The sequence below is a fragment of the Sus scrofa genome, chromosome 9 (assembly GCF_000003025.6).
Source record: "Sus scrofa isolate TJ Tabasco breed Duroc chromosome 9, Sscrofa11.1, whole genome shotgun sequence".
Taxonomy (NCBI): Eukaryota; Metazoa; Chordata; class Mammalia; order Artiodactyla; family Suidae; genus Sus; species Sus scrofa.
The window spans coordinates 2,326,334-2,344,551 of record NC_010451.4 but is presented as its reverse complement, the minus strand read 5'-3'; the positions used below and the strand labels follow the sequence as shown (position 1 = coordinate 2,344,551).

The 18,218-nt window shown below is 50.1% G+C and overlaps 1 protein-coding gene across 7 annotated transcripts in view; it reads left to right on the top strand.

The window, feature by feature from the left end:
• SYT9 (synaptotagmin 9) overlaps nucleotides 1-18,218 on the top strand; it is a 203,401-nt gene that overhangs the window by 50,606 nt on the left and 134,577 nt on the right. For all 7 annotated transcript variants that reach the window (XR_002335511.1, XM_013998937.2, XM_021062309.1 and 4 more), the window contains one exon: nucleotides 15,671-16,022. Coding sequence is in view for 6 of the 7 variants with exons in the window: in XM_013998937.2 (XP_013854391.1) it covers nucleotides 15,671-16,022 (352 nt within the window). In the remaining variant the exon portion in view is untranslated. The remainder of the gene's footprint in view (nucleotides 1-15,670; nucleotides 16,023-18,218) is intronic.

The following is an 18,218-nucleotide window of genomic DNA, read 5'->3' as shown; positions in this document are numbered from 1 at the left end:
GGGGTCCTGCCTGGAGCTGGCAGTCCTATGCAGCTGGTCCACTAGGTCTCAGCACCCCCTGGGGTCTTGGGCGGGTAGCAGGGCCCTTGGAGGCTCAAGAGGCTCCTCCCCAGGACAGCCCGACTCAGAAAGACCGTCTGAGATCTTTTCCCAAGTCGGCCAGTCTTGTTGCAGCTTTTCTGGGCTGCAGGGGGTCCTGCCTGGAGCTGGCAGTCCTATGCAGCTGGTCCACTAGGTCTCAGCACCCCTTGGGGTCTTGGGCGGGTAGCAGGGCCCTTGGAGGCTCAAGAGGCTCCTCCCCAGGGCAGCCCGACTCAGAAAGACCGTCTGAGATCTTTTCCCAAGTCGGCCAGGCTTGTTGCAGCTTTTCTGGGTTGCAGGGGGTCCTGCCTGGAGCTGGCAGTCCTATGCAGCTGGTCCACTAGGTCTCAGCACCCCCTGGGGTCTTGGGCGGGTAGCAGGGCCCTTGGAGGCTCAAGAGGCTCCTCCCCAGGACAGCCCGACTCAGAAAGACCGTCTGAGATCTTTTCCCAAGTCGGCCAGGCTTGTTGCAGCTTTTCTGGGCTGCAGGGGGTCCTGCCTGGAGCTGGCAGTCCTATGCAGCTGGTCCACTAGGTCTCAGCACCCCCTGGGGTCTTGGGCGTGTAGCAGGGCCCTTGGAGACTCAAGAGGCTCCTCCCCAGGACAGCCCGACTCAGAAAGACCGTCTGAGATCTTTTCCCGATTCGGCCAGGCTTGTTGCAGCTTTTCTGGGCTGCAGGGGGTCCTGCCTGGAGCTGGCAGTCCTATGCAGCTGGTCCACTAGGTCTCAGCACCCCTTGGGGTCTTGGGCGGGTAGCAGGGCCCTTGGAGACTCAAGAGGCTCCTCCCCAGGACAGCCCGACTCAGAAAGACCGTCTGAGATCTTTTCCCAATTCGGCCAGGCTTGTTGCAGCTTTTCTGGGCTGCAGGGGGTCCTGCCTGGAGCTGGCAGTCCTATGCAGCTGGTCCACTAGGTCTTAGCACCCCCTGGGGTCTTGGGCGTGTAGCAAGGCCCTTGGAGACTCAAGAGGCTCCTCCCCGGGGGAGCCCGTCTCAGAAAAACCGTCGGAGAATTAGGTCGATCTATTCACGGCCTGGCTAGGCTTGTTCTAGCTTTTCTGGGCTGCAGGCCTTTTCTAGGGGGCTGGTGGTGTTTGGTGCTGCTCTGTGGAAGTGTAGCCCCTCCAAAGGGCAAGCAGGCCTGTGCAGGGAGAGCCCCTGCGGTGGTAGGCTTCAGGCAATTGTTGAGGCCAGCCCTCCTGGATGGCAGGCAGCCCCAGGTTCAGCGAGAGCATAGGGGGTGGCGGGGTGGGGGGAGGGAATGCACTGGGAAGCACAGCTTTCTGCTAGCTAGCGGGCCTGTAAGCTTGCTGTGGCGTGGGGGGTATTCTATGGGGACCCACCCCTTCTTCTCTCCCCTCCCCAGCACGGGCGCAGACCAGGCTCTTCTCCCAGGTTCCCTCTGCGGCGGCTTTCCACTTCCCCGCCCCTAGAGTATTGCTCCCTTCCTCTGCGACAGCTTTGTTTTCTAGTCTCCCAGGCAGTCTCTGCCCCGTCAAATGGTTTAGAGACCTCCCAAGCAGTTTCCGCTCTTCCCCGCCCCCCTAGCCCGGGGACTAATCTCTGGAGCCGAGGTCTCGGTGCCCAGCCCCCCCATCAGGCGTCCCCCGGCCCTTTCTTGGGGACTAACCTTCGGAGGCGAGGTCTCGGTGCCCAGCCCCAACCCAGGCGTCCCCCGGCCCCCTCTCGGGGACCAACCTTCAGAGCTGAGGTCTCGGTGCCCAGCCCCCACCCAGGCGTCCCCCTGCCCTTTCCCGGGGACTAACCTCTGGAGCCGAGGATTCGGTGCCCAGCCCCCACCCAGGCGTCTCAATTTTTGGTGACTGTGCCCGTAGTTCCGATGGTCCGTTGGGTTCTTGATCTTTTTTCCGTACTCCGACTTACTGCTACACTCTTCTCTGCATCTGGAGATTCCTCCGGTTCGTTTGATCTTTCCCCCGGTAGGAGACTTTCCAGGGTGCGGGATCCCTTTCTCCTCCGCAGTTCCCTTTCAGGAGCGCCCGTCCCGCTCGGATTCACCTTCTCTCACTCTCCTCTTTTCTCCCGTTCTGCCCAATAATGTCACGAACTTCTTGCCGTTATTGGAGTTTAGGTTCCTCTGCCAGCGATTGGTTGTTGTTCTGTGCGAGTCATTTCTTCTGTAGATGTGCTTTTTTTGTTGTGTTTGTGGGAGAGGGCGAGCGTGTCCCCCTACTCCTCCGCCATCTTGTCCTCTATCTCTCTAGAGAATTAAAGAGACTGGAAACCCCATAGCAAACCTGCTCATAGTTCCTGAGCTTCCCTAGTGTGCGGACAGCAGGGCCCCGGGTGCAGCAGGATGGGGAGGCCAGGGATTAGTGACACAGGAGCCAAGACCCCTGCTCTTAGTGTTTGCAGCTCCCGTCAGTGTGCAGGGCTGCGGCCCCTGCCCCATCTGGCTAAGGCGGAGGGGGCAAGGCCGTGTGAAGAGGCGGTGCGGCTGGTCACACCGATGAGGCTGCACTTTGCAAATAGGAGGTGCGACAGCAGGTGTTCTTGCAATGCTAATTTTAGGTCAGCGGCTTCCTGCGTCCTTAACAAGGGCAGGATCGCCTGGGCGCCTTCTGGGGGCCCGTGGGGTCAGGCCATTCAGGATGGCTGCTCTCTGTACACCCCCTCCTGGACCAGTTCCTGCTTCACCTGTGCCCTGCTCACCTGACTGACCTTCCTGTGTGCTTGTCCATCAAAGGGGCAGTGAGGGGCGTGCCCCTCTGCTGGTCCCCCTGGTAACTGATGTGCCAACCTGACCTGAGTTCCCCCATCGCTGGTAACCTTCCCCGCCCCCAGGAGCCAAGCCTGCCACCACGTCCTGTCCTGCAGTCTGCTGCACACGGTGGGGGCGTCCCTTCCAGACCCTGCCTCAGACATGTAAGCTCCCCCATCCGGTAAACCATTGATTTCTCTGTCGCCGACTCTGGACTCCTCCTTCGAGGAGCAAGTACTTGACACTGGCAGGTGCAGCTTTGTCGGCCTGAGGCTGCAGCCCAGCACGGCCGGAGGGCAGTCCTCTGAGATGCGTCCTTCCCTCTATGCCACGCGCAGGGGAGTGCAGTTGATGCCAGTTTCCATGCCGTGATTCTCTTTGCCAGTCTGCTGGCTTCTTAGAGTCAAGGCAGTCAAGTGCTCTGTTTACCTGTTTTAGTACCTTACGGATGGTATGGCCCCCGCAGGCCCAAGTTAATGCTCCTTAATCCTTTCGGTTTGTACCATGAGCCAATATTGTTCCGTGAGCTCCGAGAACCTCAGGTCTGCTGCAAAAATGAAGAGCAAGAATGGCCCTAACACAGCCCATTGGAGAGCACCCACTGGCTTGTGGTCACTAATAGGAATTATTACAATGGCTTTGGCCCTAGTGGACGTTGCCTTGAACTCAAGGCCATTTGGCAAGTTCACAAGAACCACAGAATGTGAGAGCTGTGCCCAGGCCTTTTATGACAGATGAGTAAGACCTAGCGGGGCAGTGACTTAACTAAGGTCACAGCATGTAAATGAGAGCAACGCTGGTCCTGGAGCCCGTGGAGCAGGCCAGCTCTCTCCTGGCCTCCATGTAGAGCTGAGTAGGCTGTGCTCTTTGCAACCCGGGGCTGTGTGCAGAAGCCCTGGCCTTCCCTTTCTCCTGGGGAAGTTCTGACCAGGTGCCCAAGTGAGCTGGCCTGGCCTTCGTGTAAGAGAGGTGATTATCACGGCACTTGCCTCACGCCTGCTTTGTGGGGGGCCCTCTCTGTATCCGAGCCAGGGTTACATAGCCCTCACTTCGGGGTTTCATTACTCAAAGGACTAGAGTCTCGTCTTATTTATCTTGTACCCCTGGTTTGGTCCTTAATGAATATCAGGTGCTCAATAGGAGCTCCTCTTGTCCTCAGATTCGGCTCCCTAAGCACCATTTGGCGCCTAATGTTTGCTTGTTGCCAGCCCATTTCATAAAGCTGCAGGAAGCCTCAATAGTCATCAACCAGAGTGACTGCTTCTTGACAGTAAGAATAGGTCTAGGTACGTAGTCACTGAATTCTGAGACACCTCATGGAAAAACAGACAAAGCAGTAGCCTAATTCATTGAGTGCCAGGACCCGCGTAAGCACCCAGTCCCACCCCAGGAGGAAAATAGGGTTGCCATCCCAGTGTTGCTGGGAGAAAACGAGGTCCCGAGCTCTCCCCGTGTCGCAGAGCTGGTGTTGGGCTGCACACCTCGACCCTGTGGTTCTAGAACCTGCGTTCCCAATACTGTGCCTCAGCGAACTAAAGACCCAGGTCTCTGCAAGATCACATTTCCCAGACAACTTCAGTTCGGTCATTTAAACACCAAGGCATCTAAAGCCTCAGATTTATTAACGTGTCTTATGCAAGATAAGGGTCACCATTCAGAACCCTCTGGCCTATTGGGGTGTATATGGGCTAAGTCCCTTTTCCTGGATAACCCCAGAATTCTTTGATTTTTTTTTTTATTTTTTATTTTCCCACTGTACAGCAAGGGGGTCAGGTTATCCTTACATGTATACATTACAATTACATTTTTTCCCCCACCCTTTGTTCTGTTGGAACATGAGTATCTAGACAAAGTTCTCAATGCTATTCAGCAGGATCTCCTTGTAAATCTATTCTAAGTTGTGTCTGAGAAGCCCAAGCTCCCGATCCCTCCCACTCCCTCCCCCTCCCATCAGGCAGCCACAAGTCTCTTCTCCAAGTCCATGATTTTCTTTTCTGAGAATGCAGCAATTTCATTATTATCATCATTATTCCCTTTTAAAATTGTAAGGTAAAACATGTTCAGTGGATTGAGTTTTAAAAATACAGAAATTATTCAGTTGAAGGCGTCGTGGTCACGGGGAAGGGTTATTGATGACGGAATTCTGACGTAGACCGTTCTGGATGATCCCTGAGGTTTCCACACTGGTTCAGTTCCCTGCAACCCCTGACCTCTCATCAGCGCTGTCTGGTCTCGGCCGCTTCCTCCGTCTAGTTGCAGTACCACGTCCCTGCAAGCACCAGGTGGTATCTTCAAGCTCTTTCTGTGGCTCGATTGTCTCACCAAACATCCCAGCGTTCTCTTTATCAGGCCCCCAGACACAGTTGTTTAGAATTAGGAAGCATCTTCCTAATTCTAGGAACCGCTGTGCGTGTGTGCGACGTTGACTCAACGTCTATAGACCATCAGCATCAGATTGTCCGAGATCTGAGATGCTTGTGATAACATAATAAATCCCACATACTCATTATTCAGTTTCAACAATTATTACCCCATAGTCAGTCTTGTTTCATCTATAATTTGAAGCAAATTCCGGACATCATTTCATTTGAATGTTTCCATTGGAATCTATATCACATAACCACAACACAGTTATCATAGTTAAAAGCAATTAACAATAACCTCTAATATCGTTACAGTTCTAGTCCAGATTTTCTGTGTTTCACAAGTATTTCTTGATTCCGTAGTGTTCTAGGTGCTAAATCCTGTCATTGGTTGTTTCTTTTCTATGACAAGTGGGATGTTGGAAGCGAATTCTGTAGCCACTTCTGGCAACTTTACGAAACCTCATGCGTGCATTTTGGGCTATTTACCTTACCCCTGACCTCATCTTCATTTTACTGTTATTTTTCTTTGGCCCCAATTTCCTCACAGAGTTTCTCCTGCTGTGCCTCATTATATTTTCAAAGCTGCCTCAAATCCTTTTGCAAAAAGGTAAGCCATGTGTCAGTGAATGGATCACTGATCTTGAGCCAGTTGCCTTTCTTCATTTCGACTTCTTGAATTCAAACCACTTCCTGTCATCCCGGCTTCTGACCATGAGCTTCCCCTGCTGTTCCATGCCCCATCTGCCTCACTTTCTTTTTTCTTTGTTTCTTTTTAGGGCCACACCTGCAGCATATGGAAGTTCCCGGGCTAGGGGTTGAACACAGGATCCAAGCCACATCTGTGACGTACACCGCAGCTCGGGGCAACTTGGTTCCTTAACCCACTAAGAGAGTCCAGGGATCAGACCTGTGTCTTCTTGGGTACTAATCGGGTTCTCAACCCGCTGAGCCTTGATTCCTTCTGAGCGTCCGCACCAAGTCCTCTGGACCATCACCCTGGGTCACTTGTGTCGATGCAAGGACTAGACGCAGACACGAAATCTTCAGGTTCCCTTTGAAAATTCCAGTCTTCTGGGATAAAACGAGCTTGGGAGATCATTGAAGGGGGAGCGCTCAGGACAGGAAGACTGGAGGGGGATCAGAAGTGCCCTCCGTTTTCCTGTTTTTCCCTGAGCTGTACTGTTGCTGTGAGAAGTAGAGATGGGGCGGGACTGACAGTCAAGGGACTGGCGCCGTGGTTCCCAAACTCTGATGCCTTGTTTTTCCAGGACAAAGTCCTCACAACTGGGTGGCAAAGTGACAAAATAAGGACAGTATAATGGGTTTATTCATAAAGCTCAGTATTGTGTATGTTGGTGTTTTAAGGGAGTGCCGTTTGTTTTTGATGTTAAAATGTCCTTTCTTGTATGCGGTGGGCATGGCAGAGAAGTGTCGCATGCTTTAAAACGGGTATTAGCGGAGTAAATAGTGAATCACCTATATCAGTATCCTCATGTTTTGTTCGTGAATCTCAAAGTCTGAACAGAGAAGAGCTGGCAAGAGGAGGCGTCTTTATCTGTTTGACGCGGAAGGGAAAGCGTGGCGGGAAACCGAGATTGTCATTATTGTAAACAATGTCGTAACTGTCATTCCTCCGTTCCTTGTAAACCACATGGTTAAATAGGACAGTTTTCAGAAAGGTTTGGGGGTCACAGATCCAAGTGCATCTGATGCTAAGCCGCATACACTTCATATCCTACAGCAGTTTCAAAAGCGCTTCCCATTTTTTCCTCAATACTCCTTGCTGTTCGCAACAAGTTAATGCAGAAGTGAAAGTCCCTTCTAATCCCAACAGAAATAGCTTTGCTATGTTTCCATATGGTTTTCAAGGTATAAATAATTTTAGCCTAAGACATCAATATGTAGAGTATAATCTTGAAAAATATTGAATCACTTTGCTATTACCTGAAACTAATACTGTAAATCATCTATACGTCAATTAAAAACCATTAATATACATATATTATTTATCAACTATAGACAGTATCTCTCGTTCCCTCAGTTTGGAAGGCAACCTGTAACCTTCCCTTCAGCTTATTTCCTCTTTCTACTTATTAATTTTTGACTTTTCTGCTAGTTTTTTTTTTTTTCTTTTTTGGCCACCCTGTAGCACATGTAGTCCCCAGCCAGGGATCAGTTGCAGCCTACCCTGCAGGTGCAGCAACACCTGATCCTTTAACCCGTGGTGCCGGGCAGGGCACTGAACTTGTGTCCTGGCACAGCAGCGATGCCACTGACCCTGTGGCACCACACGGGAAGGCCTCTATTAGTTTTTAATTCTCAAAGTTGGAAACATTTCCATTCTGTTCTGCAGCCATACTTAGGGCCTCCGTGCCTCGTCTGTTGCTTGATTCTGAGGGTTGAGAATCAGTAAGTGGTGTCTGTGTTGCTAGGAACATAAAATTTCAGTTAATACAAAACCAAGACCTATACTATGTTGAGAAGTATATGTGAAAAATAATACTGTGATAATTTTTCCTTTTTTAAAAAGATCTCCTCCTGGAATTCCTAATTTTTCTCTTTTTTCTATACTAGTTGAAGACAGTTAATGTTATTAAAAATGAAACTCTCCATCTTGTCCTCGATGTCTTTTCCGACCCTCTTTGTGGGGAGCTCTTGTGCTCCTGCTCCGGGCTGGCCGGGCTCCTCTCTAGGCTGCTCAGAGCCCTTTCGCTGAGACTTCCCCACACAGGGCTTCTGAGAAGAGAGGGATTTTCCCTGTACGCTGTGCACGCTCCTGTCTCATTTTAATTTCATACATTCATCCTCAAGAAACTTCACGTGGTCAGTGCCTGCAGAGTGATCTCCTGACTTCTTGTGAGTCTGAAAACAGCTTTGTTGGTCCTCACACTTCGTTGATAGTGTGGTTGGGTATAGAATTCTAACTTGATCTAATTTGTCCCTAGAAGTTTGCAGTGCTCTTGCTTCCTTCCTTCCTTTTTCTTTTCTTTTCTTTTCTCTTTTCTTTTCTTTTCTTTTCTTTTCTTTCTTTCTTTCTTTCTTTCTTTTTCTTTCCTTTTCTTTCTTCTTTCTTTCTTTCTTTTTCTTTCTTTCTTTCTTTCTTTCTTTCTTTTTCTTTCTTTCTTTCTTTCTTTCTTTCTTTCTTTCTTTCTTTCTTTCTTTCTTTCTTTCTTTCTTTCTCTTCCTTCCTTCCTTCCTTCCTTCCTTTCTCTCTCTCTCTCTCTCTCTCTCTCTCTCTCTCTCTCTCTCTCTCTTTCTTTCTTTATGCTTTTTAGGACCATGCCAGGGGCTAAAGCTACAGCTGCCAGCCTATGCTACAGCCACAACAATGCCAGATCTTTAACCCACTGAGCGGTGAGGCTGGAGATCAAACCTGCCCGGGGATACTAGTTGGGTTTGTAACCTGCTGAGCCACAACTGGAACTCCCTTCTAGTGCTTTTTTAAGTGGTTTTCATAGGTCTGTGACAAATAATTTCTCTGTGTTTGTATTATTTTTGTCTCTGAGGCTTTTGTGATTTTCTCTAATTTTTATGTTTGGAAATTTCACAATCCTGTGCCTAAGTTAGGGTTATTGTATTATAAATGCTCCGTTGACCCCTATCAATTTATCCTTCAATTCTAGGGAATTAAATTTTTTTTGTGTTTTGTCTTTTTAGGGCCACAGTCGTGGCATATGGAGGTTCCCAGGCTAGGGGTCTAATCGGAGCTGCAGCCGATGGCCTACACCACAGCCACAGCAACACCAGATCCAAGCTGTGTATGTAATCCACACCACAGCTCATGGCAACACTGGATCCTCAGCCCACTGAGAGAGGCCAGGGATCGAACCTGCAACCTCATGGTTCTAGTCAAATTCGTTTCCACTGTGCCACGACGGGAACTCCAGGAATTAATTTTTAATGACTTTTACATTTATTTTCCTGTCCTAACCTTCTGAAAAACTTCGATACCAGAAGTTCCCATCGTGGCTCAGTGGAAATGAATCTGACTGGTATCCATGAGGACGCAGGTTTGATCGGTCCCTGGCCTCGCTCAGTGGGTTAAGGATCCAGCATTGCCGTGAGCTGTGGTGTAGGCCACAGACGTGGCTCAGATCCCATGTTGCTGTGGCTGTGGCGTAGGCCTGCAGCTGCAGCTCTGATTTGACCCCTAGCCTGGGAACGTCCATATGCCTGGGTGCAGCCCTAAAAAGACAAAAGAAAAAAAAAAAGAAAAACTTAAATATTAAACCTCCTGGATATGTACTCTATAGCTCATTTTGCTGTTTTTTTCCGCTTAAATTTTCTGAATCTTTGGTTCACATTTACATAGATATGCCCTGATTTTGCCCTCTTTTGCATCTTTCATTTGTTTTAGCAATCATGTTGGCTTCTTTTCCTAAGATTTTCTTATTTCGCTCTCTGTTCCATCTCCTAGTGGGCTATTCTTGTGGAGAAAATACATGGAAATTCCCTCAAAAATTTCCAATATGGAAATTTCCTGGAATGAGATGTTTGAAAAGTTCCTGTTTCCTTCTCGATGTATCTCTATTTTCTCTGGGAACACTTTTGTTGTTGTTGCTGCTGCTGCAGCTTCTATGTGTTGGTGGTGCCGTAAGATTTCTCTGTAACATGGGTGATTCTTTGCAGCTTAGTCCCATTTAAGGAGGAGGCAGCAGAAAAGCCGACCATAAGGCTTTCGTCCATGAATGTGATTTTAACAGTCAGGGTTTACCCACGTCTAAGGGGATTCCGTTATTACCAGGGGCCCCATTTTTTGCAAGAAGGAGGATTCTGCTCGTGGGGACTCCTCCTACGTCTCCTCTTGCCTTCTCCCCAGACAGACAGGAAAATCCTGGGGAGGATTTTCAGTCACTGAGCGTCTTCGTCTTAGCTGCCGTCTGCCTGAAAAATGTCGGTGTCCTGAGCCTGTGTGAGTGGAGTGGGCCAGGTTGCGGACCCCTCCGGGGTGTGCCCCTCTGCATTTGGGAGGGGGGCTCTGACAAACCCTATCACCCCTTCATCCGTATGCTGTCCTCCAGGAAAAACATTTCACGGATTTTTTTCTATCACAGTAGAGTTGATTTACAGTGCTGTGCCAGTGTCTGCTGTACAGCATAGCGACCCCGTCATACACGTATACATTCTCTTTCTCACATCATCCATCAGCACCGTCTGTCCCCAGAGGCTGAACACCCTTCCCTGGGCTCCAGGTAGGACCTCATCACTGACCCATTCTAAATGTAACAGAAAAAAAAAAAGAAAAGAAACCTTGTCTGCTGCTCAGCCCTGCTGTTTTCTTTGTGGTTGTGAGTTTATACTTTGTATTTGTTTCGTGGTGTTTAAGGGGTGTCAGGAAGGAGAGGATGGTGTGCCTAACTCTGTGCACATGCACCACCATGGGTCCCAGTCTCTCTAAATATTTCACGTACTTACTGGCACCCATGTTTCCTCAGCAACTTCAAGTTGAAGCAGCCGTCCTCTCTTCCTGCCAACAGCGTAGGACATTTAAGTTGTTTTTATACCATTCCTTTTTCCATCTCCCGAGTTTTGTGGCAATTGTTGGAATTTAAATATATTTAGTTACCATATCTTTGCTCTTTTAAGTGTTTTTTTCTTAACAGTTTCATTGAACTTCATAGTCTCAAAACCAGCAATTATTCAGGTTTAATACACTTTTTGCTGTTTTCTTTGCTTATCACTAGTTCTCGTGGTACATCGTATCTGTCTTCCTTTCTTGGGTTCTCTATTATGACATCAATTTCTGTTCATTAGAATTTCCACAGATTTGTTGCAGGAAAGGGTACATACATAGTCTATTTTCTGGGTCATTGATGACTTAAAGTGCTTTTCCGTTTTCCTCTTGTGATCACGTGGCTCGCTGTGAAATGCTAGGGCTGCCATCTCCTTTTCTTAGTTAGATCAGGTGCAATCTCAAGGGCCTGCGATTCCCGTTACTGCTGCAGCCATTCTTCTCTGTCTTAACCATTAGCGTAAGCATCTCCCTGGGTATATGAATTAATTTGCCTCTTGCATTAATTTGTTTTGCGTCACATGTCATTTAGTCTGATGGCTCAGCTTGATTGGCATCTTCCAAGTTGCTCATTTGGCCCATGTTGTTGTTGTTGTTGCTGTCGTCTTTTTGTGTAAATTATTCTCCCTGTCCCTTCACAGTTCAGCAGGGCAGTTATTGTCCCTCTGCCCACAGGCAGGGCAGGCGCTCAAGCTTTGTTCTCATTGGGCAATAATATGTCATTCTAAACCAAGTCTCCAGGTTTGCAGGGACCCCTTGGAACTGCAGGTGTCCAGCTGGGAGGTCTGCCGGGTCGAGGGGCGTCATGGGTCTCGTGTTCAGAGTCCAGGGGTGCTGATGCAGTACAGCGTGGCCTGCGGTGAGGCTAACAGCCAGCAGAAGAGGGTCCTGATGATCAGGCCTGATTAGCGGGCACCCCACTCCCTATCTTCCCTGGAAGGATGCCCTCCGTGGCGGCTCTGGGCACAGTGCACACACAGTCACCCCAACCAGCAACACCCCCCGGGATCTGGATCAGAACCACATTACCCTTTGCTTCCTTTTATTCCTGAATCCCCAGCTGGTTATTCTCTTGACTCTTGGACAGAGGACCAATTACACTTTTCTATTCTTCAGAAAATTATACCATAAGTGCCAAAGAATATACATCGAATACATGTAACTTCAAGATCAATAATGAAAGAAATGGCCATGCATTACCTAGCATGTAACTAAGCAGTAACTCCTTTCTAAAATAAAGTGGAGTTCCTGTTGTGGCTCAGTGGGTTATGAACCCAACTAGTATCCATGAGGATGCAGGCTCGATCCCTGGCCTCGCTCAGTGGGTTAAGAATCCGGTATTGCGGAAAGCTGTGGCGTAGGTCACAGATGTGGCTTGGGTCCGGTGTTGCCGTGGCTGTGGCATGGGCCTCAACTGCAGCTCCAATTCAACCCGTAGCCTGGGAGCTGCCACGTGCCACGGGTGAGGCCATAAAATGTATAAACAAATAAATAAAATAAAGCTATTTCGTGATTCCAAGTGGACTCTCCCGTCCCTTTCCTGAGGCCGTGGATCTGAGATGTGTGTATATGTGGCCTGAGCACACTTTTCAGAGGGAAAGAGGTGACGTCAAAAATCACCCTGGATGGTGGTGTTTATTGGCCATCGTTTTGCCGTGATAGCAACCACTGTTGAGATCTTCGTGACTTAAAGAAAACATCGAGTGTTGAGGTTTTACTCGTGGACCTGTGGATCAGGTGGTGCTCCGCCCCAGTGTGTGCCAGGCTTAAGTGTGCTCCTCACTCTAGGCTTTGGCCTGCGGGTCTTCGCTCGTGGCCCCGGGGCCGAAACACAGCCCTTATTTAAGACCCCTTCTTCTCGGCAGAAGGTGGGTGCCCAAGAGTCCTCATGGGCCGTATCTACTCATTTCATGGACCAGAGCAAGTCATGTGGCCAAAGGCCAACAGAAGGTGATTGGGACTTAGGCTGTTCTTGGAATTAGCACATCACCCTCCTATGTGGAATCTAAAATAAGGCACAAATGAACCTAACTTCAGAACAGAAAGAAACTCACTCATGGACAAAGAGAACAGACTGGTGGTTGCCAAGGGGGAGGGGGAAGGAGTGGGAGGGACTGGGACTTTGGGGTGAATAGATGCAAACTATTGCTTGTGGAGCGGATGAGCAGTGAGGTCCTGCTGTGCAGCACAGGGACCTCCATCCCATCACTTGTGATGGGACATGATGGAAACTATTACAAGAAAGAATGTATCGATATGTATAACTGGGTCACTTTCCTGTACAGCAGAAAGTGACAGAATATTGTAAATCAACCATAATAAAAATTTTTTTAAAATAAATGTTAATAAATAAATAAATAAACAAACGCTACTGCCTTCCGGTGTCCTTCTGCTCCAGCCTCTGTCAGCGGTCCCCTGGTGGCATCTGTGTCAGGACGGTGCTGCAGTGATTAACAGGATGCAGGGATGGGTTTGGGATTACAAAATGCATTAAGGGATTTCAGTGTGTGGTGGAGCTTGTTTTGCTTTCAGATTTTGTTGGAGGGGGTGGGGGTTGATGTCTGCTCTGGCAGCCTGATTAACTGGGAGGGGGTCTCCTCCTTCCCTGAGCCCTCCTGCTCCCACCTATCAGAAAAGTTTCACCAGCACATTTTCCACCGTGCCGGCGAGCCTGTGGCCAGGCCATGCCCTCGGCTAGCCGATGGTGGGGCTCTGGGAGGCGTGACGTCTAGTGCCCCTCGCTCTGCACCCCGACTCCGCTCCCTAGCCCCCATCCCTGCCCTTTTGCTCTGCACCTGGGATTTTTACCTCTTCTTTAACCTTCGGCGCCCCTTCATTTGCTGGTGTTAAATGTTCAGCCCTGACTGCCTTCCCTTTAACGCAAGCCCAGAAATTTCTCAGCGTTGCTGGGTGCTGATGGATGGATGGTACCTGTCCTTGTTTTCCCCAGTTGCACAGGTTGCTGGTCCCAGGTCAGTGTTTCGTGAGGGGAGAAGTGGGATAAGCCAAGATTTTGAGCTTGGCTGCCCACAGTGAAGCTGAAACTCCCGTGTTTCCAAGCAGAGACATGCTGTTGTCCCAACACAAGGGCAGAGGTTCATCGGGAGGCATAGACGAGGTCCATTAGATCCATCACCAGCCCTGGCAGCTGGCTTTCTGTCAAGAGCAATTTTTCATGCAGAAATTGCTTTATTATTTCATAAGACTCATCAAGTGCCTTCAGAGTCATGTTGCCAAGCCTGTGGACTGCAGGTGGTCAGCTTGACTTGGTAGGTAAGTGACTCATGGGAGGGGCTCACGTGCCTGTCTCGGCAGAGATGCCGATGGCTCGTGTCGTGGGTTGTTGGTGTGCTCTGGATGCTGAAACTGTGACTCTTCAGTAGCTGCCTCCGAAGTCTCCCCTCGCTAGTGTGTGAGTCTGTGGAGGTGCGTCTGTGTCTCTCGCCTCCTCCACTGTATCTCCGAAGCCTGGCGCAGTCGCTGGCATGTAATAAACATCCAGAGAACTTTGGCTGAAGCATTGAAAACGTTCATGATGGACAGGAAAGGCGGAGTCTGGGGGGGGGTCCTTGGGGCTCCTGGGTGTAATGGAGCCCCATAAAGGGGTGTCCTTTAAAGAGAGGAGTTCATAGCGCCACAGTGCCAGGACATGAGTCCAGGCTGATGCCTCACCCTCTACTGTACGGGTGGGGTGGGGTGGTGGACTGTGTTCTGAGAGTGAGGACGCAGCCGCTGGACACTGTACTGCCACGGACCCTCTCTGAGGCCAGGGGGCCAAGGGCCATGTAGCAGATGATGCTGTTGCCTGCATAGCCCCTCTCCCTGCCCTCAGATCCTGCCTGCTGACCGCCAAGGCCAGCCCCTGTGTTTATTTATTTGCATGGGAATTTTCTGGCTATGGCACCTCTTTGCCACCCATACTACAGGTTGGAAATGCCGCTTAGAGCTGCTCTCAAATCAGTGACTGAAGAGGGTTGATGTTATAAACAGCCTGGCCCCGGCCCCTGGTGTGTGCAGCTTCCCCAGCAAGTTAACCTCTGGTCCCCCTGGTGGCAGCTGGCTTGATAAAGTCCCCGTTACTGGATGCTATCCTACTCCCCTGGATCAGCACCCCACTTCCCTACCTGGGTCATTTCCCCACCCCCCAGCTGGATCAGGTCCCCTCTCCCCTACCTGGACCGCTTCCCTACCCCCAGCTGGATCAGGTCCCCTCTCCCCTACCTGGACCGCTTCCCTACCCCCAGCTGGATCATTTCCCCTCTCCCCTACCTGGACCGCTTCCCTACCCCCAGCTGGATCATTTCCCCTCTCCCCTACCTGGACCGCTTCCCTACCCCCTACCTGTAGCACTTACCTTCCACCCTGCCTGGATCACATCCCCTCCCCCCTACCTCGTTCGCTCCCCTGCGCCTCTCCCTGTGTTTTCTTTACCTTCTGAATAAACGTCTTGCCCTTGAGTACTGCTCTCAGCTATGCCACTAGCGAAACCCAAACTGTGCCAGTCGTCCTTGGGTCCTGGGCACCTGACCACTGGGTGGTGGGTATTCTTCGGGCTTGAGGGAGGACTTGATCTTCATTCTGCTTGGACCTCTGGTCTGACAAAGCTGTTATTTAAATATTCCCAAATTACATCACTCAGCTCTCTGAGATGGCCAAGGAATTTTCAAGGACAGTTGGAACTGTCCAGCTGCCGGAGTGTAAATGATTTGTATTGCCAGGGGACGATCCCTGGTTCCCTGAATATACCCTATCTCTTGCTGGTGCAGGCTGCTTGTTGTTTCTAAACTGCCTTCACGTTGCCTCCTCTGAGCCTGCGTCTGAGTCCTCACTGTTCCTGCCTCAGGGTCGGGTGACTCCGGGGCGTCTCCAGCCTGGCCGTCCGCAGTGGCTCCAGGGATGCGTGGATGAGAGGGCCGTTCTGCCCCTGCGCGCAGGGGGAGGGCCCAGGGGGAGCCGCCCCGCTGACCTGTGACCTTTGCTTCTCTGCAGATATCTCGGTGAGCCTGCTGACGCTTGTGGTCACTGCCTGTGGCCTCGCCCTCTTCGGCGTGTCTCTCTTCGTGTCTTGGAAGCTCTGCTGGGTTCCGTGGCGAGAACGCGGCCTGTTCTCGGGTAGCAAAGACAACAACCAGGAGCCTCTTAACGACACAGACACGGAGACCAATGAGCAGGAGAACAGCGAGGGCCTCCCAGACCCTCCCACCCCCTGTCCAGACTCCTCCATGAAGATCAGCCACACGTCCCCCGACATCCCCCTCTCGACCCAGCCGGGGGACCAGGAGAACTGTGCCCATGGTGTCCGAGTCCAGCGCCAAGTCACAGAGCCCACCTCCTCAGCTCGGTCAGTACCAACCCCTTCCCTTCGCGGGCAAGCCGCACCCCCCCCCCCTTCTCCGGGCGGCCGTGGCCTTGATCAGCCCAGGAGCTTGTGCTCCTTCTCGTGTCCCTTGGTATCAGTGACATGGCTTTGGGAGACCCTGACCGATGCTCTCCGTGCTTGAGTTAGGCTCCTGAGCACGGCTTAGTCTCTGCTGAGCTCCCGATACCGAGCGTTAGCAGGGCTAAGACTCAGCGTTTCCTCTACCGCCTAAGAACTTGCACCATTTTATTATCACTCAAACTTTATGTGAGCTGGAGTCCATTAGCATTTTCATCTCACAGAAGAAGCAAAACCGAAGTCGAGGAGATTAAAGAGACAAAGTCGTAGACTGGTCCACACCCAGCTCGGGGTTTGAACCCTGGTTAGACAATACCAGAGCCTGGGTGTTGACCCAGTCTTCTGTGCTGCTACAGAATTCACTCCCTGTGCCTCAGACCTCGCCTAGCTGTCACACAGGCTCTCTGTAGATGCCATGCAGTGGCTGGAGGTCCTTGTCCATGTCCAGCCTTTTCAAGGCCTCCAGAGTTCCCTGGCCTGGGGTCCCTCTCATCCCGCGGGCTGGATGCTTTGTGCTCTTCTGCAGTGAGAAACAGCAAGGGCTCTGGGGTCCAGCGAGCAGTCTTCACCTAGAAGCGTGAGACTGGGCTCCTCTCTTTCTTCTTCCTGTCGTGTGAAAGAGGAATCGTGATGGAGTTTTGTTTTTTTTTTTTGTCTTTTGTCTTTTTAGGGCCGCACCCATGGCATATGGAGGTTCCCAGGCTAGGGGTTGAATCGGAACTGCAGCTGCCAGCTTATACCACAGTCACAGCAACGCCTGATCCGAGCCATGTCTGCTCACACCAATGCCAGATCCTTAACCCACTAAGCAAGGCCAGGAAGTGAACCTGCGTCCTCATGGATGCTAATCAGATTCCTTTCCACTGAGCCACGATGGAAGTCCAGGAATGGGGATGGGTTTTAAGAATGAGATGCTAACCTGTGCACGCAGGCTTTGCACAGGCCCACACCCAGTGCGGACTCCACCCCATCAGCTGCCATTTCGCCTTCAGTCCTGCTGTCCTCCTCCTCGTCGCTGAGGCCACCTCTCCCACGACACAGATGCATAAAGGTGGCTTTATGGTTCAGCTGCCAATTGTGCATCACTGGATGGAAAAATTCACTCTCAGTAAGTAAGGACTTAAGGAAAAGAGACTCTGGAAGCAGCTTTGTCTCATTCCTTTAAATGAAATTATTTGGGAGCTCTCTTGGGGCACAGCAGGTTAAGCATCCAGTGTTGTCACTGCAGCGGCTTGTGTCACTGCCTTCGAACGGGTTCAGTCCCTGGCCCAGGAACTTCCACATGCCATGGGCGTGGCTCAAAACAAAACAAAAATAATTAAATAAAATGAAAATATTTGCTTGAGTGATAGCTGGAGGAATAACACGTGCTGTCCTTTGGAAAGTACAAGCACGGTTTCAGTTATTTTTTTTTAATCTTTTTTTATTCTCTAGAAACAGAAATAAGATTTGACCCTTTTTTATGTTAATCGAGTTTATCCTGGAGGCTCTGCTTATTCACATTGAGTGGGATGGAACATGACAGTTTATAATTTCATTTTTTCAGAAACCTTTTTTAGCATCATTTTCAATTCTGAATCAAAGAGCTTTACCTAAAATAATTCCTCTGTGAGGAAATGGATGGTTGTTTGCCATTTGATTTAGAAGAAATCCTCAGATTTTATCATGGGCATTTCTCTTCAGATTTAAGACATAAACATAACTGGATGCTGCCCTGGAGTTTATGCAGCGGTGCAGACTCCTGATAAAAGCCTCCGGTGCTTCAATAACTAGGGCCTTCGGATGGAGTTGCCCTTAAATGGTCCCTATTTGGTTTTACTCTTACATGTTAATTTTTCGGATCGGGGTTCCATCCGTACACAGAGATGGGCTCTGTTTTTATTAGATGATAGTGCTGAGAACTCTGCCGTAATTCTCATGAATGGATAGCAGTCGTATCCCTCTAATTGATCACAGGGTTTATGCTAGAAAAATGTGCATACCAAGAAACAGATTGCGTTGGGAACTCTACCAGCCAAGGATATCCTCACCACTGAGTTGTAGAAGTTGGGTAGATGAGGAAAAATAAAAGAGCGAGTCAAGGAATTATCCCTGTAAAAT